At 35.7% G+C, this 22,312-nt stretch overlaps 2 protein-coding genes across 2 annotated transcripts; both read right to left on the reverse strand.

Annotated features, from left to right (window-relative positions):
* Positions 1 to 234: 234 nt before the first annotated feature.
* On the reverse strand, positions 235 to 10,775 carry LOC105171826 (Peptidase S41 family protein). The gene is made up of 13 exons (XM_011093068.3): positions 10,607 to 10,775; positions 9,727 to 10,087; positions 9,471 to 9,620; positions 9,001 to 9,083; positions 8,632 to 8,840; positions 3,343 to 3,411; positions 3,038 to 3,156; positions 2,618 to 2,693; positions 2,497 to 2,538; positions 1,838 to 1,946; positions 1,075 to 1,172; positions 894 to 987; positions 235 to 768 (listed from the first exon to the last, which is right to left on the reverse strand). Exons 1-13 carry the CDS (start codon positions 10,679 to 10,681, stop codon positions 643 to 645), a joined length of 1,611 nt encoding a protein of 536 aa, XP_011091370.1. The 5' UTR covers positions 10,682 to 10,775; the 3' UTR covers positions 235 to 642.
* A 5,282-nt stretch (positions 10,776 to 16,057) lies between these two features.
* Positions 16,058 to 17,884, reverse strand: LOC105171825 (ammonium transporter 1 member 1-like). Its single transcript, XM_011093067.3, has one exon. It carries the CDS (start codon positions 17,780 to 17,782, stop codon positions 16,286 to 16,288), a length of 1,497 nt encoding a protein of 498 aa, XP_011091369.1. The 5' UTR covers positions 17,783 to 17,884; the 3' UTR covers positions 16,058 to 16,285.
* Positions 17,885 to 22,312: the final 4,428 nt, after the last annotated feature.

Consider the following 22,312-nt stretch of genomic DNA (forward strand, 5'->3'; position numbering starts at 1 on the left):
CATTTTTTGAGGTGTATGTATAATTTTTCAAAAAGTAAGAATAATTTGTGTGAATAATATTAATATTTCTAATAGGTGTATAAGTAATTGTCTAAATGACGGGTGGTAAATATAATTATCCATTTTCTATTTTTCCCCATCTGAAATCAAGAACCATCCTGCTCAAAAGAGACAGCTGGGATATACATTAGACCCCGCAGTCAAATGCTTAGAAGCCAATGGGCCCATAAGATCTTTGTAAACACTATTAATAGGGAAAATCCAATTACACCAGATAGTAAGCTCAGCTGGAAATTAATCCATGCAAGTGCCATATAATCAAACAGACAGAGTTGGATAAACTATGCTGATTTTCTCACTTATCCATTCTTGTTTACATTGGATTCATAAACATTCAATGAGATCACCTAGTTAGACAGGTCCCGAATGTAATCTGATACACGAAAAATCACATTTCATACGACAGAAGACGTACTCCGCCGCTGTTATTCTAACTTGGACGATCTTTCTACTAGTTGTCAATGGTGAGTGAGGTCCTTTTCCTTATTCTGCCGTCTAGTCGGATAAACATTTCGCCTTCCAGCTTGTCTAGGAGGATGTACAAAGAATAAAGAATCCACAGGAAATGTTAAAGAGCAACTTTCATCGGGAGAATAGCTCAACTCTGTTGAGATAGCAAGCAGAGGCGGGATCTTGAAAGCAGCTGCAGAAACCCTCGTCATCTTTAGGAAATGGAACCGGCAGGGGACGGTCTGGGATTATGCCAACCTTGACGAGAAGAAAATAAAGAAATTGCCACATAATTTAGGTACTGTGATTCAGCATTAGTGCATGCGTTCCTACATGCACATACTGGCCAATACACACAGACACACAGAGAGCGAGAGAGAGACCTTATCAATGTCAGTGTGGGCAGGTGTTTCATAACGAGCAACAGTTACAGCCAAGCCGGAGCCATCAGACAGCTCAAAAACTGATTGAATTTTACTGGAGAGAGTAATAGTTAGGGTGATTTGACAGTGACTCACTATGTTTCCAGAAAGCAAAATAATGCAAAGAAGATTAGATAATCACCCCTTCCCATAAGTAGGCTCTCCAACTAGTACAGCACGCTTGTTGTCCTTTAGAGCACCAGCTAAAATTTCACTTGCACTTGCAGTTCCTTTATTGACCTACAGAGGCATGCCAGATTAAAACAAAGAAAGGCTAGGAAGAATTTGCGGAGAAACAATATCCTTATATGAGACTGACAAATAAAGAGATCCCATGATTTTAGAAAAAAAAGTTCACCAAATAGTTTGGGTTGGCGGCCGATCAGATTGTAGTGTACTCCACACACGCACACACACACACACATATATATATATATATGATTTGTTCATGGAACTTACTAGAGAGAGAACTAAATAAAGAATAGCATAAACATTGGATAGGACAACTGAAGGAGTAGCAATCAGTCACCAAGTTCACTAAAAGAGTCAAGCTTCACACAAGGATACCATGGTTTGTACTACCATGAGGGCCTTGTTGACATGGACTACTCAGTACATACAGTATCAGTTCTCTGAGCTTACTGGAACCCAGTCTATCGTTAGAAAGGAAAAGGACAATCTATGTGGCAGAAACCTATGACCTCATATTGCAACAAAGATGAATGTAAAGCAGCAACCCTAAAAAATCCTAAAGTGCACTTATAATAGTGGGATGATGAATTAATAATGTAGGAAATTATTGTTGTCGATTTTTTTATGAATTAGAATAGGATATATGCTCCAGTAGGTAAGATTTCTGCTTCAGGAAATAGGATCATAGAATGGCCAAAATGAACTCAGCATACCAACACCACTAGGGGTTCAGAAGCTGCCACTGCATTGCTTCCATCTGTGTCATATATATCTCTAACACCCCTGCTGTCACAAATGTATACGATGACACCCTTGTCCAGCCTGATTAAAATAGGAACCAGTAAGACACTATGCTTCAATGAGAACAGACCAGCACTTTAAATAGAGGAGGTAACAAGAATGGTATTGAAAATAATATCTAACGAAGTCTCAGTCTGCAATGTAGCTAAAAGAAGGTGCTGACAAAGCTTTGGGCCATGCAGAGATCTCACACAAAATTCAAAATGGAATTTTGTCTTCAGCTCAGTTGTAAACAATATTCACTGCTAAACTCTAAAGATAAAGTAAATGTTCTAATTTAACACCAAATCATTTTTAATAGTTAGCAAAAACCAAGTACATCATGAGCAGACCTAAAAATTTATTTTCATTGACGAATAAATATGTTGCTTGTACAACCAGCACACTTCAAGACATTTATGATCAACAGTATCCATTGGAATTTTCAATCAACTGAATATTTACACTTACTAAGAACCACAAAAGGACAAGAAAGAATAAAAAACAAAGATCTTCACCACCAATACATACCAAAATAACAAGAACTTCACTGTAGAAGCTATCAAATACTAATATCTGCTAGGCCACTCACCAGATTTTAGCAATTTCAACTCCTTCAGGGAAGAGGCCGCCACTGTGACAAACTTAGCAATTCAAAACTCCAGCTTAAGGAAAAGATTATTCCTATGAAGGAGAAGTTCACAGCATGTTACCTGTTATCCCTAAGGTCCAGTATGAAGGCATTAACATTGTTTCCCCTCAATGTTGCAATAGCTTCCCTCACAGCACCTAGAAGAATTCATGAGGAGAACATGAGAACAAAACAAACAAAATTATGCAGTTACCATCCTGATCAACAGAAAGGGAATTCTGCATCAAAATTTGAAACAAGTAGCCCATAATTTATCTTCAATACTATGACCAATGTATGCAACAAAATTATAAGATAATTGATGCAACGCTTTTAAGATAGCCAACAGTGAGAATAACTTCGTTTATGTGTGCAGACACACTGATAAGTAAGCAAAAGAGCAAAAGCATGAGATTAATGAAGATTATAACAGTGTGTTAAGTTAATTGATCAGAATTAGATAAGCATACAGGGATAATTCATAAAACACAGTGAAGATTACCAGAAGCATTTTGGTTGAATGATGTTAGTTTGATATATCCAATCAGAGGGCCATCCACCCCCAAACCAGGAGTTCTGCATATTCTGGACTTCACCGGATTCAGTGAAACTTTCTCTCGTCTGAAAGGCAGCAGCTAACTGATAGTTACAAATCAAAAAACAAAATATATCCATCCAAAACACAAATAATTATCCATTGTCTTAAAGCTTCAAGCTGTACAGACCGGAAGAAAAGTGCTATTGTACCTATAAATTATTTTAGCCACTCTAAATTAATACTGTAAATCATGGAATAATAGTGCATACGTTAAGGACAGGTGCCTTGTTTCAGAACCATGACGTACAACAAGCTCCACTGTACTTCCTTCGGGTCCCCTGTGGATTCATTTATAGCACCGAATCATACACAGTTCTCAACTTTAAAAAAACCATATACAAAAATACTGTACTTATGTACTATTTGTTACTGGTTTCACAAGAAAAGCATTGTTCATTTAGTGATCTGCAATGGTCAGAGAACTCCATTACCTCAACTTTAAATAGCATTTAGGGAATAACATCTCACTAATTCCAGCTATTAAATAATTGTTAAGTTGTGAAGATTGATTTGAAGAAGAAAAGGATAACCTGATTCAACTTAGAATTCCCAAGTTGAGTTGGAGAAGGATAACCCGATTCAAAGTTGAGTTGGAGAAGGATAACCTCATTCAACTTAGAAATCCCAAGTTGAGTTGGAAAAAGGATAAGTCATGGCTATATATACTACTCTTATTAGCATTGTTTTAATAGAGCAAAGTAGAATAGAGTAGAGAGAAAAGAAAGAGTTGAGACGAGGGTGAGTGTTGTCTTTCACGTGTGGTGAAGACTTGCATACAAGTGTGTGTGTGTTGTACTCCTCAATTTTTCTCCTCTTTGAGTGTTTTCTCCTGGCTTGGTATCGCCCCCAAACGTAGGATTTATATCCAAACTGGGTTAACAAATTCGTGTGTCTTTTACTGCCTTCATATTCCACCTGTTATCCATCTTAACCCGATCCATTTCCTAACAACTGGTATCAGAGCCTGGTTCAAGGAGTTAAGATGGAGGGAAAGTTTCCAGTCGAACGGTTCAATGGTTCCGACTTTGGGTTTTGGCGTATGCAGATGGAGGCCTACCTGTACGGGAAGGACCTGTACGAACCACTTGCAGAGAAGTCCGAGAAGACGAGTGATGAAGAATGGAAGGTGCTCGATCGAAAGGCGATGAGCGCAATAATCCTGTCGCTCTCTCGGAATGTCGCCTATCATGTGAAGGGAGCAAAGAGCACGAAGGAAGTTCTACAGACTCTTGCCGATATGTACGAGAAACCCTCAGCAATGAACAAGGTTATGCTGATGAAAAAACTATTCAGGTTGCAGATGGAGGAGAGGAAGTCGGTGGCCGATCACCTCAATGACTTCAACCAACTCACGACACAGCTGGCGTCTGTGGATATCGTGTTTGACGATGAGGTAAAAGCGTTAATTTTGCTTTCATCTTTACCTGACAGTTGGGATGTGGTTGTTACTTCAGTGAGCACTTCGTCTGGGAAGGAGAAGATGAAGTTCGACAACATCAGAGACATGATGTTGAACGAGGAAACCCGTAGAAAGCAAACGGGTGGATCATCTGGCTCTGCGCTACATACAGAGTCCAGAGGGAGACCTGACACACGGGGTAAATACCGTGGAAGGTCAAGGTCAAGGTCCAGGGGGAAGAACAAGGGCAAGAAGGAGATGGTGTGCTGGAACTGCGAGAAGCCCGGACACATGAAAAGCGAATGTCGGGCGCCAAAGAAGGAAAAGGAGGGCCGAACAGCGAATGCCGCGACGGAGGAGATCACGGATGCACTCTTGTTGAGTGTGAGCAGTTCTTCCGATGATTGGGTTGTGGATTCAGGGGCCTCATTCCACTCATGCAGCAACAAAGACATCATGGAGCCATACACCTCAGGTGATTTTGGCTTAGTTTATCTTGCAGATAACAAACCCCTCAAGATTGTAGGAAAGGGAGATGTGCGGATCAAATCAACGAATGGGTCATGCTGGACCCTACATGATGTGAGACACATACCAGGACTGAAAAGGAACTTGATCTCAGTCGGACAGCTGGATAGTGATGGATTCCACACGACGTTTGGAGACGCGAAGTGGAAGATCAGTCGGGGAGCAATGACTTTGGCTCGAGGACTAAAGTCGGGAACGCTCTACATGGCGGGAGGATCTAGTTCAAACATTCCCTTTGCAGGAACTGTATCGCAGGCTAACCTGTGGCACAATCGCTTGGGCCACATGAGCGAGAAAGGAATGAACGTGCTGAAGTCGAAAGGACGGTTGCCCGAGTTAAAATCGGTGGAGGTGGGTCATTGTGAACACTGCGTGTTCGGAAAGCAGAAGCGGGTGAGCTTCTTGACCACAGGAAGAACTCCGAGGAAAGAAAAGTTGGAGCTTGTTCACACCGATTTGTGGGGGCCAGCACCAGTGTCATCTCTTGGTGGATCAACGTACTACATGACATTCGTCGATGATTCCACTAGAAAGGTATGGGTGTATTTCTTAAAAAGAAAATCTGATGCCTTTGATACATTCAGGAGATGGAGGGCACTAGTGGAAAATGAGACAGGTCTACAAGTGAAATGTCTCAGATCGGATAACGGTGGCGAGTACAACAGTGAAGGTATCAAGAATTACTGCGCCGACCATGGAATCCGAATGCAGAAAACAATCCCGGGGACACCTCAGCAAAATGGCGTTGCTGAGAGGATGAACAGAACACTGAATGAGCGTGCGAGATGCATGCGATTGAAGAGCGGACTACCAAAGATGTTTTGGGCAGATGCAGTCAACACGGCTGCTTTCTTGATCAATCGAGGGCCTTCTGTCCCGTTGAACAACAGGATACCAGAAGAGGTATGGAGTGGTAAGAAAGTGGATCTTTCTTTCTTACGTACGTTTGGTTGTTCAGCCTATATTTTGAACGATGATCGGACTAAGCTGGATGCTAAGTCGATTAAATGTACATTCATTGGGTATGGGACTGACGAATTTGGGTATAGATTCTGGGATGATCAAAACCGGAAAATAATTCGTAGCAGGAATGTTATATTCAATGAGGATGTAATGTACAACGACAGGAAGGTAAGCCCGGACGATGACAAGAAGGAAAGGGAATTTGTTGATCTCGATATTTCAAATTCCGGGATCATGAGACCAGCAGATACGGATTCAGTGGGAGTTCAGACGGACGAAACCGAACAAACGGAGATAGAGCCAGAACCAGTATCGGAGGAACCGATTACTGAAAGCAGCACACCCTTGGCACTAGGTCGAGAACCGAGGCTGAGAAGGGCCCCAGATAGGTACTCCCCCTCTCTTTATTACTTGCTTTTTTCTGATTGTGGAGAACCCGAATGTTACGCAGAGGCAGTCAATGATGTCCACAAGAGCAAGTGGGAGCTTGCGATGAACGACGAGATGAACTCGTTGAAGAAAAACAACACATGGGAATTGTGTCAGCTCCCAAAAGGAAAGAAGGCCCTACAGAACAGATGGGTCTATCGGGTTAAGGAAGAATCAGACGGGAAGAAGCGGTACAAGGCAAGACTCGTAGTAAAGGGATTCCAACAAAGATACGGTATTGACTTTACTGATGTTTTTACACCTGTTGTCAAGTTAACTACTATTCGTCTTGTGTTGAGCATGGTAGCGGCAGAGAACTTGGAGTTACAACAGATGGATGTAAAGACAGCCTTCCTACACGGGGATCTTGAGGAGGAGATATACATGGTACAACCAGAGGGGTATAATGGAGATGATCAGCAGGTGTGTCGCCTGAAGAAAAGCCTGTATGGATTGAAACAGGCTCCGCGGCAGTGGTACAGGAAGTTTGACAACTTCATGCTAGAGATAGGTTTCTCTAGATGCAATGCTGATCATTGCTGCTACGTGAAGAGGTTCGATGAGTTTTTTATCATTCTACTCCTGTATGTTGATGACATGTTGATAGCAGGATCAAATGTCAAGGAGATCAATAGGCTCAAGGATCAGTTATCGAGGAAGTTTGACATGAAAGATCTTGGCGAAGCAAGACAGATATTGGGCATGAAAATCACAAGGGACAAAGGTATTGGTAAATTATGGTTATCTCAATCTGATTATATTGAGAAGGTATTATGCAGATTCAAGATGGAAAATGCAAAACTGGTTGGAACGCCATTGGGAAATCAGTTCAAACTATCCAACAGTGATTCGCCCCAGACTGACTCCGAACGTGCAAAGATGAGAGTCACACCGTATGCCTCAGCAATTGGGAGCCTGATGTATGCTATGATCTGTACTCGACCGGATATAGCACATGCAGTGGGAGTAGTTAGCCGTTTTATGAGCAATCCAGGAGTGATGCACTGGGAAGCTGTGAAATGGATTCTTAGGTACCTGAGGGGTACTAAGGACCGAGCATTGGTGTTTGGTAAGGGCAAGCTTACCTTGTTTGGGTTTGTTGACGCTGATTTTGCAGGGAGTGACTATGACAAAAGGAGGAGCACTACAGGGTACGTGTTCACATATGGCGGTACAGCCGTATCCTGGGTCTCAAAGTTGCAGAAGGTTGTCACACTGTCCACGACGGAAGCTGAGTACGTGGCAGTTACTGAGGCAGCTAAGGAGCTCATTTGGCTGCAACACTTGTTGGGTGAATTAGGGAAACCTCAGGCAGATGTGATTCTTCATAGCGATAGCCAGAGTGCGATCCATCTGGCAAAGAATCCCGCGTTCCATTCGCGGACAAAGCACATCGAGATCAAGTACCATTTCATCCGACAACTTCTGGAGAAGAAGGCACTGCAGCTGGAGAAGATCCAAGGAGAAAAGAATCCTGCGGACATGCTGACCAAGGCGGTTGCGATGGCGAAGTTGAAGCTGTGTACGGCTTCGACTGGCCTTGATGACTAGAGTAGACAAACCCGGCGGTACCAAGAAAGAAGTGGAGAAAAGCTAATCAATCTTCAAGTGGGAGATTGTTAAGTTGTGAAGATTGATTTGAAGAAGAAAAGGATAACCTGATTCAACTTAGAATTCCCAAGTTGAGTTGGAGAAGGATAACCCGATTCAAAGTTGAGTTGGAGAAGGATAACCTCATTCAACTTAGAAATCCCAAGTTGAGTTGGAAAAAGGATAAGTCATGGCTATATATACTACTCTTATTAGCATTGTTTTAATAGAGCAAAGTAGAATAGAGTAGAGAGAAAAGAAAGAGTTGAGACGAGGGTGAGTGTTGTCTTTCACGTGTGGTGAAGACTTGCATACAAGTGTGTGTGTGTTGTACTCCTCAATTTTTCTCCTCTTTGAGTGTTTTCTCCTGGCTTGGTATCGCCCCCAAACGTAGGATTTATATCCAAACTGGGTTAACAAATTCGTGTGTCTTTTACTGCCTTCATATTCCACCTGTTATCCATCTTAACCCGATCCATTTCCTAACAATAATTTGAACTTCCAGATACGTAAAACAAACGAAGCAAAAGTAAAACAGCATCACACTGGTGGTGTCATCATTGCAAGGTTGATTTTAGAAAAAACTCACTGCAATCGTTCAGCAGCATCATATATTCCCATGCTTTCTGTACTTGTGTCATCAATTGCAAGGATTAAATCGCCGGACAGAACTCCAGCCCTATTTGCTGGGCCTCCTGGAGCAGCTGAAACAACCACCACTCCAGAAGTCGATTTATCTTTTCCAGTAGGGTATCCAATAGACAGCCCTACACCAGTAAGAGTATTCCGTGTTCCTGACTGCCTTCAAAGGACATATCAACAAGTTATACAAGGTAGGACGATAATGAAACCATTACCTTCTCATTGAGTGAAAAAATCGGTAATCAAGAATAACATTGAAAGTAGCTTCTTAACCCAAATAAATTAAGGGAGAAAGATCAGAGCAAGAAGCCCATACCCGCAGGCTCTTAAATTTTTGAGGCTCTAGGAACCGAGTGAAAGGGTCATCCAGAGTAGCAACCATCTTCCTTATAGCCGCATCTAGAATACAATATGAAAAACATTGAATCATGAATATTAAATGGTTCACCTAAGGCTGATGTTAAATACTAAAATTTGTGTGACCGTATGAAATGACCTATCAGTTACATGATTGCTAAAATGAGCCTTCTTGCAGAATTCTTGCATTAAACCCAAAATGACAGTCGAAGCTCAATACAAAGAATGTTACAGCCAACTTAGCCATAACCAATCATCTAAAAAAAGTTTACCAAGGGTAGCCATCATGTAATCAGCTATAACAAATGTTTGTTCCTGTTTAAATTAATTACTTGTGGATTGCTATGGTGTGTTCTCAATAATTTTGCGAAGGCAAACCAGTTGATAAAAAAAACATGGCACATTATCAGCTGCAAGATAGACACTTACAAGTCTCTTCTCTTGTGTTCATAGGTTCATTGCGTAGTGCATTTTCTCTGTACCTAAACCAACTCTGCCCATTGAAAGTTTTATCAATATAAGCGCGGTCAAGTGTTCTCCAAGCCTCCAAGAAAAGAAGATTTTCTTCGCTAAGGGCCCCTACATAGTGTGACAATCAAAGTATTATAGCAGAAAACAAGAAGATAGTGGTATCCAGAATATCCAAACTGAATGGTAGACAATTTGAAGAACCTATAAAACTTACAGGAAGGAGTTTTGGTGACAGCGGCACCCAATGTCATGAAAAGCATCACTCCAACAATAAGACGGAGTGAAAACACAGGAACAGGATTGTTAAACCTCTCAGCACATTGTAGCGCTTTCTGGAGGATGATGGCAAATTTCCGCAGCCCGGGAACAAATTCAGTCTTTAGCACAAAGAAACCACGGTGCAAAACAAAAATTCCGTCCAGCCGCCAAAGCGACTTAAGAAACTTTTTGTATCTGTTGCTCCTATTCAGAAACTGAGCTGAAAAGAACTTTGCAGTATTCTTTTCGTTACTAGAAAAAGAACAGGATGCTCGACATCCACTTTTCCTCGGCGTAAGATGATTACAGAGAAGCACCTGAAGGTGTTCATTTGAAAAAAATGAGGACTTTTTCATTTGCTTAACAGTCACAATGTGTACCAATATCTAGATCAATGATTTCTCACCAGAAAGACATGTAAAATTACTCAAAAATCTTTCTTCATGTGGTGAACCAATTCTTAACACCTCCTCCCGAGCAATGATCATGCATGACAAAGAAATGTACTTAATATCTCTAATTGATGATTAATCACAATTGTGGACCACAAATCTTTCAAATGCATAATTAACAACTCAATCATGGTATCCAGAGTTTTCTTTTCCACATTCTTATTCCTAATTTCAATTGGTAAAAGACACATCAGCATTATGACCAACAACCCACAACACCTTTCCATCAGTAATCCCTTTCCCACCAAGACATGCATTCATTTCCAAGAAAGAAAAACAAAAGAACAAAAATTCAACACAGCAAAAAATGCAGAAACAGAACGTATTTTCATTATAAAAAAACGACGTATTTAAATTTCAAGAAAAAGGGTATAAATGGAGTACCTCCGGAACAAAAGCAGTGGGATTTCTGCTGGAATTGCTGACTGCAAAAGCGGCAGAGGTTCTTAGAACTTCCATTTGATATGCGCTCAGTTTCCAGCCACAATATGTAAGCAAGGAATTCCTTCAGTGTGATTGGTAGTTATCTTTGGCGCTTTTTGCCTTTTTCTTTCTTCGGGAAATGTTTGTGGCCTTGAATCGTTGGTGACTTTAATGCGCTTTTTTCAACTTGGCTGCGACTTTGGGTCCCACTTGAAAGCGATTATTATAATTTCACATTTTTTGTGGTTATGGCTTTTCCTTCTTTTTCTTTTGTTTTTCATTTTTTAGATAAGATTTAAAAAAAATAAGATAACAAGTGCTTATAATAACAATAAGTATAGAGAGCTCGTCTCTTTTCACCCTCTCTTTCCTCTCTCCCTCTCTCTACAAATATGTATATACACAAATTATATATATATATATATTACATATACAAATTACAATAAAATCAGACACACGCTCTCACACGTTACCACCCAAACTTTCGAACTCAAGTAAGGAATTTTTTAAATTTTAATTATTATTAATTTATATAATTTATTATTTAATTAATCTATTTATTAATTATAATTTATTGATCGATGTACTGTTTAACTGAAATATTTCATGAGTTTGAGTAATTAAATCATAAAGTTGCATTTGAAAATATTATATTTATTGAAAAGAAAAATGAAATTTTTGATGGGCCAAACATAATGAAACCCTAATGGGCCTTAATTTTTATATGAATATGAATTGAAAAGGGAATTTTAGTAGTGGCCCATTACTACCTCTATTTTAACCTAATCTTTTGATGGCGCAGAATTCAAGTAAAAGTTTGAGCAGTACTCAGTTTTGGATATTGACATTTACGATGCAACGTGGACGAGGCCTAATTTAATTGGTGAAATTAAAGCTTCATAACTTTAAAGTTATAGATTATTTTGAACTCCATCATCGTGTGTGATGCTATTCTACTTTAAATAGTAGGTATTGTTCTACTTTAATAATAGTTATTGATTATATATAATTATTTGATATTGTTGATTAGTATATGATTGTTAATAGATATAGATATTTGATGTTGATGATTGTAACTGATTTATTCAAAAAAATAATAGTTTATCGACTTTAAAGAAAACATTCACGATGCAATAAAATATAATCTTTTGACTCAAATTAAAAAAGTTAATGATCCGAACTATTCGATTGGATTGAGTGGGGTTATTTAAAATTCTTAATTTCAAATAATCTTTTCAAAATAAAAATTCTTTCATTCAAATACAATTTGATGAAGTTCTCTCGAAACAAACCAGCTAAACAATTTTCAGTTCATGCCCAAATATTACAAAATATTAATTATAGAAATTTTGATATAACAAATCTTCCATACGAAATTATACATGTCGGTTCAATCACTTAAAAATCTAATTTGTTGATTTATATATTTTTATCTATAATTATATGTTAATATACAAAATTTATTTATTATATGCATGTAGAAATAGCGAGTCACAACCAGTAAAAATTAAATAAACAAGTCAAAGATAAGGGGAAAAATTAATATACAAAATTTATTTATTATATGCATGTAGAAATAGCGAGTCACAACCAGTAAAAATTAAATAAACAAGTCAAAGATAAGGGGAAAAAAGATTTTGGCCACTTTAGAAAATGCATTTAATTCAAAATTTGTCAGATATATTAAAAGTAAGAAGACTAGTCAAAGAATGGCACCACAACAATAAGTAGTGCATTGCAGGAAAAAAAGAAAGACTTTGGAAGTCAACCCACCAAAGTTGTATTCTTTCTTGGAAAATTGTTGCAGATGAAATGTCCCACCCCACCCCCAATCCATTATTAGCTTTAAATCAAAGCATGTTCACATTGACTTCCCTATTTTGTTTGATTTGATGCACCTTTGGAAACTTCAAGTGTACATTGAAGTTTCCAAGAAACTTTCATACTTCTCTCTTTTAAAATAGAATTTAGATGAGATGACAGATTCAAGTTGGTGATGATGTACATAGTGAAATTGTTAATATTGAATTTTACGATATCTAAATCAGAGTCTGTTTAGAAAAATAAGACAGAATTAAAGAGGAAAATCTTTTGATACTAAATGCAAACTTGTCATATGAACGACACCACTTTCATGCCCTCAGATTGGACTTTGCATCAACCGATGCGATTTCAAGTCGATGATGTCAGCCCGACCCAATCAAGGGTTTTAACCCCTGTCATGTGTGGGATAACTTTATTTTCTTTTATAGTTGTGCTTTGTTCATCGTTGTAGGTGGGAGGTCGCGGTGAAATTTTTGGATGTACTCGAGATGTAGCACTCAATTTACTGTGCAAAAAAATGAGTTGGAAGTTTTTTTAATAACATAGTAACGATTAGGATTTTTTTATAATATTGAAAAAACATTGTTTAGAATCGTTTTGAACTTTTAAAAACTAAATCGATAATAGTATTTTTTTTTTTATAAATGTATAAACTCTTATTACAAAAAATTGTCACATATTTTCCCAGACTTTACCAACATTATCGGACATTTCATAAAATGGTTTTAGGTGCTTATAACCTCAGAAATTCAAGACAGGGCTCTTAATGTTAATTAGAGAGTCAACTGTTTGGTCGTGAGCGTCTTTTTCTGGTCACGATGAGAAGTCTTTGTTACAATCGGATATAGACCAAGCAAATTGATTCAAAGAAGTTCTTTATTGTTATTATTATTATTATTATTAAATAACAATTATCTTTCTTGAAATTTAGTATAATTACGAATATCTTAGTCCACATAAAAGTATTTTGGGTAGTTCACCCAAAAATTGGATGAATCGCTAACGGAAACTAACGGAATAGACTAATTGTTAGACGATTGTTAAAATCATGGGGATATTGATAATTTTTCAAACAACAAATGGGTATTCATAATTATGTCAAACTTTAGGAGAGGTTGTTGTAATTTACTCTTTTTTTTAAATCATATTTTAGTGTTATATCTATATGTGATTGGTGCGTATGGTATCTTTTAATTTTTTAAAATTAAAAGCTATAATTAAGTTAAATTATAATCTAAAAGAGAAAATACGTGTATATATGCTTGATATGACATCATTATAACACAATAATAAGATAACAGGGCAGAAATAAAAAGAGAATATAAGTGATAAAAACTAACAATACTAAAACTGCCACTAATTATATATATTAAGTGACAATAATTTTTTATTTTGTCGCTACAATGATTTTTATAATTTTAATAGCAGTTGTTGTTATTAGACACAATAAGAGACAAAAAATTTGTACATAAAATTATCACTATAAAAAGTTAAGTGACACATATATGGTAACAATACAGTAACGACAATAGTCACTGTAGCTGTGTTGCAACTTAATTGTTATTACAGATATGTTAGTGATTGTCCATAATAACAACTTAATATATACTTTTTAACCCATTAATAATTTTATTGCAAATAAAATTTAAATTATTGTCACTCGAAGTATATTTTTAATGATAATTTTAAGATTGTTATTATAAATTTTGTCATTAACATATATATTTTGTTGTTAGTGTAAAAAATTCTTCACCTGGTTGAAGTCACACGTACTTTGAAAAGTCAATTGTCTCATATTTGGCATTCCGCTTCTGTTTCTTTCACCAAACACAACGACTCAAACATTTTAGGATAAGCGAATCAGATATTGCTTGATTGGTAAGATTGGGATCTCACAATTAAAAAAAAAAATTATGCATATGAGTCCAACAAATACGGATGTATGTCTATTGTTATTAGGTGTGTAAATAAGCCGAGAGGCCAAAAATTTAGGGTCGAGCTCAATTAATTAAAATTATTTTTAAAAAAATTCAATTTACTTTAGCTGAATTGACGATAAAAAAGTATATCATAGTCTTACAATTTATCCGTTACAAACACATGTTTTTGTTTTCAATGAAGTATTTATTAAAGTGATGAAACGGGAATCATACAGTACAAAAATTGTCTGGAGATTTTAAACGATTACCCCTAAAATATAGCCAAAAATTACTAACACATGCACTGTTTTTTTTATTTAATATCGAATAAAGCACAATTCAGTCGTACTCGTAAAAGATAAAAAAAGATTAAGGACAATAAATTGGACTGGAGTTTCCATAAAGCAACAACATCAAAATCGAAAAACCTAATTCTTTTCGTAACTTAATTAATAACCAAAAGATCATGGCTAATAATGGCTAAGTCTGGTCTATGGGTAGGTAAGAGCACTGAGCAGCCACACACTCCCACACACATGGGAATTGGAAAGGTTGTCATGTGGGGTGTGGTGATAAGTGCAGCAATCACTCTCTCTTAGTGTCAAAAAGATTCTATCAATTCTCGGACCACTAAAACCAGCTTCTGCCCCGTGACTTTTGGAGATACTTCATTAATTTCTTGGACTATGTTTTCTAACATTTTCAGATGAGTCGAGTCGAATCGATTTGGATCAGATGTAAACTTGAAACTACAATGTTTGTTCAAAGTCGTAGAAGTTATCCAAATAAAAGTGCGTGAATCTTTTTGATTTGTTTCCTAAGTTTATTCATTTTTGTTGGCGTGTTGAAGTTTTTTATGGTAATTATACGCATTAATTTGATATCTCATAAATTGGGTTGAACGGGTTTAACTAAAATATTAGCTAAATCTGCATCTTCTCAATATAGGTTAAAATAGTATCTTCGCAATTTTCTCAACAAATATGAGTTGGAACTTTTAATAAATATAAAATTATTTAATTTAAATAATAATTACTATCCAGACCCACAAAAGCTCCAATAAAACTCAAAATGGTACCCATTCTATCTATGTATTTAGGACTAATAGCCAAAATCATACTCGTTGATCATCAAATAACATAATTGGCACTTATAGGAATCAAACCAAAGATAATAAAAAGACTAACATAGCCTCTCCTCATAAGTGCAAAATACCCCAACATGACAAGAAGTTGTGCGTTTTTTATCTGGATTGGGTTGCACACAATCTGACTCACTAAATCCGAGACAGTAACCATCAATCACCCTACACCTGGATCCATACTTGTATATATATTTGATCTTATAAATACCTCAAAACTAGCTTGGACCAGTATACGTCATTTCTCCAACTAAAAAATACTATTCAACTTTCTTCTCGATCTTGCACCCAATAAAAGGTGTTGATTGAGGAACTTCCAATAAATCTAACAATCTATTCATCTTTTTAATATTACAAACATCTCCAAATGTTAAAATCACATCCAACCCAAATTGAATTAACAACAAAGAAAGAAAATGGAGAGGTACCAAAAGTCCAAAAATTGGATGTGATGTTGTCCCACTTCGAATTATGAGGCCATAATATAAGGTTTCCTAGTGGGTTCAACTCCTAGGAAAAAAACAAACATGGAAGAAGAAAAGTCTTTGATACATCAAAATCAACACGCACCCTTCGTTCACATTATCTTCAATCACAACCATCCAATAAATATTAAGCAAAAGCTTACAATTAATTTTTTTTTCCGGAAATTTTTTAATACCTAATTCATATATGAACAACTAGTCAAAAGAGTAGAAATTTCAAAAGAAATAATTGAAAATAATTATCTTAATAATTAAAAAAATAATTCCAACTTCAAAGCGTGTTTGGACTCGCACTTGGCTCTATTCTCCTCATTTGAAGTCCGTTTTTGTGTGCATCATCCTCGTATACATAAGCGAACCCGCCGTGTCGGGTCAGATCCATACCCGCCATCTCATCGTCCTCCGAGATCCGAAGAAGATTAAGCTTATGTAGAGCGTAGAATAAAGGACCCATTGTCGCGGTCACCCACCCGATAATCACCAAAATCTGGATTATATGGGCAGCCAAAAGCCTTCCGCCACCACCCATGAATAACCCGTATGGGCGACCCGGTTTACCCGGGTATACTTCGTTCACGTACTTCTCGGTAGCAAACAACGCCGTGAAGATCACTCCCCAAGTCCCGCACCCGCCGTGCAACTGGGCCGCCTCCAACGGGTCGTCGAATTTCACCTTCTCTGCAAGTTTGTTGCACCCTATCAAGACGAGCGCCGCCACGAACCCGCATATCACCGCCGCCCATGGCTCCACGACGGAGCAACCGGCTGTGATGGCCGCGAACCCGCCCAGCAACCCGTTGCATACATCAGTCACGTTCCAGTGCCCGGAAAGAATCCTTTTCCCGAACAAAGTCGTCAACGCGGCGGTGCAGCCTGCCAAAGTGGTGGTGACAGCTGTGCGACCGACGGCGGACCATTGGCCGTAGTAGTTGCCACTTGTATATGGTGACAGAATTTTGGCAAAGGACCCGGGATTGAAACCGTACCATCCGAACCATAAAAGGAAGGTACCCAACACCACGAGAGAGGCGCTGTGACCGCGTAAAGCAATTGCCCGACCCGAATGGTCAAAACGACCGATTCTCGGTCCTTCAATCAATGCTCCGTACAAACCCGCAATTCCCCCAACCATGTGGACAACCCCCGACCCAGCAAAGTCGATGACTCCGGATCCGAATAAGAGATTTCCGGTGTTAAAGGCGCTGGCCCAGCCGTCAGCTGACCAGAACCAATGCGAAACAACGGGGTAAACAAACCCAGTAAGAAACGAAGAGTAAATCAAATAGGCCACAAACTGAGTTCTCTCAGCTATAGAGCCGCTGGTAATCCCGGCGGCGGCTATGGCGAAGGCCCACTGGTACAGGAAATAACTGTAGTCGTAGGAGGAGGAGGGCATTTCCTTCAAGCCGAAGAAGTGGCGGCCGATGAACCCATTGGACGGCGTGCCAAACGCAAAAGCGAACCCGAAGAGGTAGTAGAAGAGTCCGCCGGCGGCGGCGTCTAGTACGTTGGTAAGCATGATGTTCATGGTGTTCTTGGCTCGAACAGAGCCGGCACAGAGCATGGCAAATCCAAGCTGCATAGAGAAAACGAGGTAGGCGGAGAAGAGGAGGTACGTGGAGTCGACAGCGTAGGCGGTGTCGACGAATTTGTTCGACACAGTGGAGAATTGGCCGCAGATATATTCAGCCGCTGCGGCGGCGTTGGTGGTATTGGGGCCGAAGAGCGACGCCAGCTGCTCAGAGGAGCAGCTGAGAGAAGCAGCCATGGCTTGTGAGGAGAGAAAAGAGACGCAAGGAACTGTAGTTTAGGAACTGGAGAGACGGTGTAGTAGCAGAGAGTGATTCGTCGGAACCAAATTTATAGAGAGAAGGGAGGCTAGATTGCTGGAAGTTTGACTTTTCTTCGTTGATTGCCCTTGCCCTGCTTTTCATTTTTAATTGATTAACGAGTGGTAATTAAGGGTAATTTGGTCATTTAATATTTTTATATTAATTGATATTTAATTGGTTTATTTACAGCTGATCAACCATTTTAATTATTTATATAAATATATGTTAAATGACCGTCTTATTTAAGAATTTAAATTAGCATAAATCGAATAAAATTATTTAATATTAATATCTTAATACATTCTCCTTCCATCCAAATATAGGTAAAAAAAAATTTTAATAGATGGGCTTCAAATCCAATCCTCTTATTTGCCTGATTCTTATTCCATATTAAACGATTAATTCTATAAAATTTGAATGGTCAGAAAGAGAAATTATTTAGTAATAATATTATAATACTATAATATTAAATAATTTATTTATTTAATATATATATAATAATAATAATGATAATTACAGTAACATAGTATGCTCTATAATCCCAATTTATCATAAGATTAATAAGAAAATAAAAAAAATAAATTAATAAAAAGAGTAAATAATTTCAGAAAGTGGAGAAAAATAATTGTTTTTAATGGGCTGAAAAGTAACTCCATTTCAAGAAAATAAATAAATAAATTATAATTTAAAAATTGGGTTTCATCACATGGTAAATATGCGGCGTGAAAAGCAAAAGGCAATAGGGACAAAACTGGTATTTAATAATGTACTAATAAAGAAGATACAATGAGCCAAGTACAATACGGCCTTCAAACGTTGACCAAAGGGTGGCCTTTTCATTTATTTAAAATCAATATTTTGAAAAATGGTACTCTTTTGATGATGACATCCTACTCCATTCACAACTTTTCAGATATTATATTCCCAATATTATGAGCTTCAGTCTCATAAAAATACATGTATATATATTTTTTTATTGTAATTTATTTTTTAATCGTATTCGAATGTATTTATTAAATTAATTTAATTTTTAAAATTAATTATATTTAAACCTCCTATTAAAATATAAAATTATATTTTTTTAAAATAAATTCTAAAATTACACTTATACCCATCCAGAATTCGCAATTTATACATGATCTCCTTTCGTTATGGTTTGAAAAAAGAACACTAACATTAGCAAAAAATTACTTAAATTTCTTACCTTACTCCTTATTTAAAATTTCCATGCAATAATTTTATATTTATATATAAAAAAATATAATAATATTAACCTCATTCCATATAGATATAATATATATTTATCCCCTTAATATAAGTACAAAAATATATATGAGAATATTAAATATGGGACAAAATTAAAAATTTATTTTATTTTTTATTTTGTCGACGTTATTATTTTTCATCTAAATTCTTATGAAATGGGGTCATATATAAATAATGAATTTTTTTAAGAATATCAGTGTAATTTTAAAATCTTTTTTTTAGGGAGTGTAATTCTATATTTTTAAAGAGAATTTAAATACAATTAACCCTAATTTTTAAATTTAAATGTAGTGTGTGATGAATTGCATTTTTTAAAAAAAGAAAAATGGGACTGACTTTTAGAGACAGGATAAACTGATTAAGATTCCACATGAATGTCTATGGGGTCCACTTGCAAATGGGGACTTTTGGACTTTTATGGAAGCAATTATCACAAAATTACATTTACAAGAATTCTATATATTAACTTATCATCATTTATTTATTCCATATAAAGTTAAATTAATTATCACCATTTTACAACGAACTCTTCCGAAATTTTACAATAATTATAAATATTCTTTTATTTAAAAAATTACACATTAGCCCCTCCCCTTTTACAAATACCCCCTTATGACAACTAGTTATAGGGGGATGTGTGTTGTGAATTGTGTAATTTTAGGAAATTTCAAATAATAAGGATGCATTTGTAATTAAAACAAACCTTAGGAGAGCCCTTGTAATTTACCGTAATATATAATATATATGGTGGTCCGTTACCTAGCTAACTTACAAGCAGAGTGTAATAAAAAAATTTGATTCTCGTTATGATTGATTATCATCATTAAAAGTAAGAAATTATAATAGATACTAATTAAAATATTTTGTCATTAGGTAAAATCATGGGGAATATAGACCATAGTTAAAAATTAAATTTTTTCATACTGATTTTACTTGGCTATGGTACGTAATATCAATTTATCATGATTAATAGTGTAGGGATTATCTATTTTCTTTATTGTGAAACTCTTAAAGATATTTTATAAAGTGTTTGAGAGCTTGTAAAGATTAAATTTTACAAAAGTATTTGACAATTTTTTTAAATAATTTTTAAAATTTTAAATAAGATGTTTAGGTGGTTATAAATTTCTAATCTTATTTTTGGATATGATAAACTATTATTTAAAAATCTTACTAATATTTCTCAATATCTTATAAGATATTCTTCAAAAAAATTATAAATTCACCCAAAAGTGAAATCTTATTTTTGGATCTGATAAACTATTATTTAAAAATCTTACTAATATTTCTCAATATCTTATAAAATATTTTTCAAAAAATTTATAAATTCACCCAAACATATTCTAAGTCATGAAGGTGTCCAAGTCCCCAATCCATTTTGAAATCTCCAAAGTGTCTTACAACAAAAGTTCAACACCAACAATAATAGAAAAGTACTGATTATAGTTTTTTAATGCTTAAATCAATAAAATTGTTAAAATAATAAACTCTGAAAAGTAAATTAAATGGCAAAAATTGTACTTGGTACATTTAGGGCGTGGACTTATTAAAACAACTACATTGTATGATTTTACATGAACTAATGATATAATTTTGATCAAATAATTATATGAATCCGTGTATATTCGGGTTTGAAATATTTAACGAATTAAACCATATAAATCTTTTAATAAAAATAAATAAATTAATATTTTAATACCCAAACACAAGTAAAAATCGAACAAGATTATTTTTTTTTTCAAATGTAGATTCTTAGACCCATCTTTGCGAAATTATTGTTTCTGGTGAATATATACAACATTAATTAATTAGTTGCATATAATTGTGATGCCCACTACTAATAATTAATTAATTAATTATCTGTTCCCAAACTAATTAATTAAGAGTCCTCCAATCATAGCTTAGATCATCCTTAAAACAATATTAATTTCTGTCCCCTTCTCCCACAATCCCAACTAATTAATCTCAATTATCTATAATTCCATTTTAATCAGTCAACTGCCATGATATAATCCTCAGATTCTAAATTAATTAGACATCCTTATTTTTTTTTTAAATTGCTGTAAATAATTGTTTTACAAACATATATATATATATATATAGAATTTAGTATTTTTTTATAAGATTAATTATTAAAGTTGCATTTTGATATATGGTAAATTATAACAGGTTTCTTGAAATTTGTCATAATTATAAATATTTTTTCATTGTTAAAGAATACCCACATAAAATATTACATCGTATGGGGTATTTGTTAAACGAATTTAATTTTTAAATGATATTTATAATTTTTAAATAATAAAAAAATATTTATAATTATGATAAATATCAGGAGTGAGGTTTGTAATTTATCCTTTATTATAATTAATAATAAAAAGAACAGCTGGATTATGAGGTAGAAGTTTCTTGGGGAAAGATGAAAACAACTGGCTGATTCATTATTAATTTTGACTAGGAAAAAAATAGTTAAGATGGTTTTGTTCTACTCCACTGCTGAAAATGGGGTACGTTGTCATTGAGTTTTAAAGGTGTCGCAGCAAACTGTTTTGGCAAACTTCATCAAAACTTGCATCTTTGACATACGGACATGCATATACATCTTTCACTTCCGGATTTTTATAACATATTTAGAAATAACATAGTTTCGAATTCAGACAGAACTAATAATATTTAGTCAAACAAATGTATCTTAGTTAATCTAAGTCTAAATCACATACCGATTTTTGGGTTAGTTAACTTGTTCAAAGGGTTTTCGAATGGTATAGGATTCTTTACAACTGACTCGCGTATTCTGCTCTGTACTTGCCTATAAACAAAGACTGTGTGCAGACATTTGGTAACATCATTCATCTCTCTCTCTTTTAAGCAATCTGTAAGCTTAGATTTCGCACCCCACATGAATATGTATCACTTTAACATCATATTTCATTATTATTCTCACATTTATTTGAATTTTTCTTTTACCTTTTTAGTAAATTATTACTGACTTAAGCATTGAAGTGCTAATTTTGTTTTGCAGGGTCAGTCAATGTTGATCTTAGAATTTCTTTGAAAATCTTTCGATTCTTATGGTGCGGTTAAAATTTGGTACGCATTAAATATATTGTCGAATAATTTGTTTTTAATATTAGGATAATATGCACTAGAATTCCAAATTTTCATAAATTAATAAGAAAAGTCAAAAAAATAAATTAATAAAA

Source organism: Sesamum indicum, linkage group LG10 (assembly GCF_026168435.1).
Source record: "Sesamum indicum cultivar Baizhima isolate 11 linkage group LG10, ASM2616843v1, whole genome shotgun sequence".
Lineage (NCBI taxonomy): Eukaryota > Viridiplantae > Streptophyta > Magnoliopsida > Lamiales > Pedaliaceae > Sesamum > Sesamum indicum.

Excerpts from the sequence above, each read along its gene's own strand:
- LOC105171826 (XM_011093068.3), bottom strand. The coding sequence starts at position 10,681 with ATGGAAGTTCTAAGAACCTCTGCCGCTTTTGCAGTCAGCAATTCCAGC. Across the intron at positions 2,694-3,037 it reads ATTCAACCAAAATGCTTCTG|GTGCTGTGAGGGAAGCTATT; the intron begins GTAATCTTCACT and ends GAATTCTTCTAG. Across the intron at positions 1,947-2,496 it reads GTTGAAATTGCTAAAATCTG|GCTGGACAAGGGTGTCATCG; the intron begins GTGAGTGGCCTA and ends TATTTTAATCAG.
- LOC105171825 (XM_011093067.3), bottom strand. The coding sequence starts at position 17,782 with ATGGCTGCTTCTCTCAGCTGCTCCTCTGAGCAGCTGGCGTCGCTCTTC.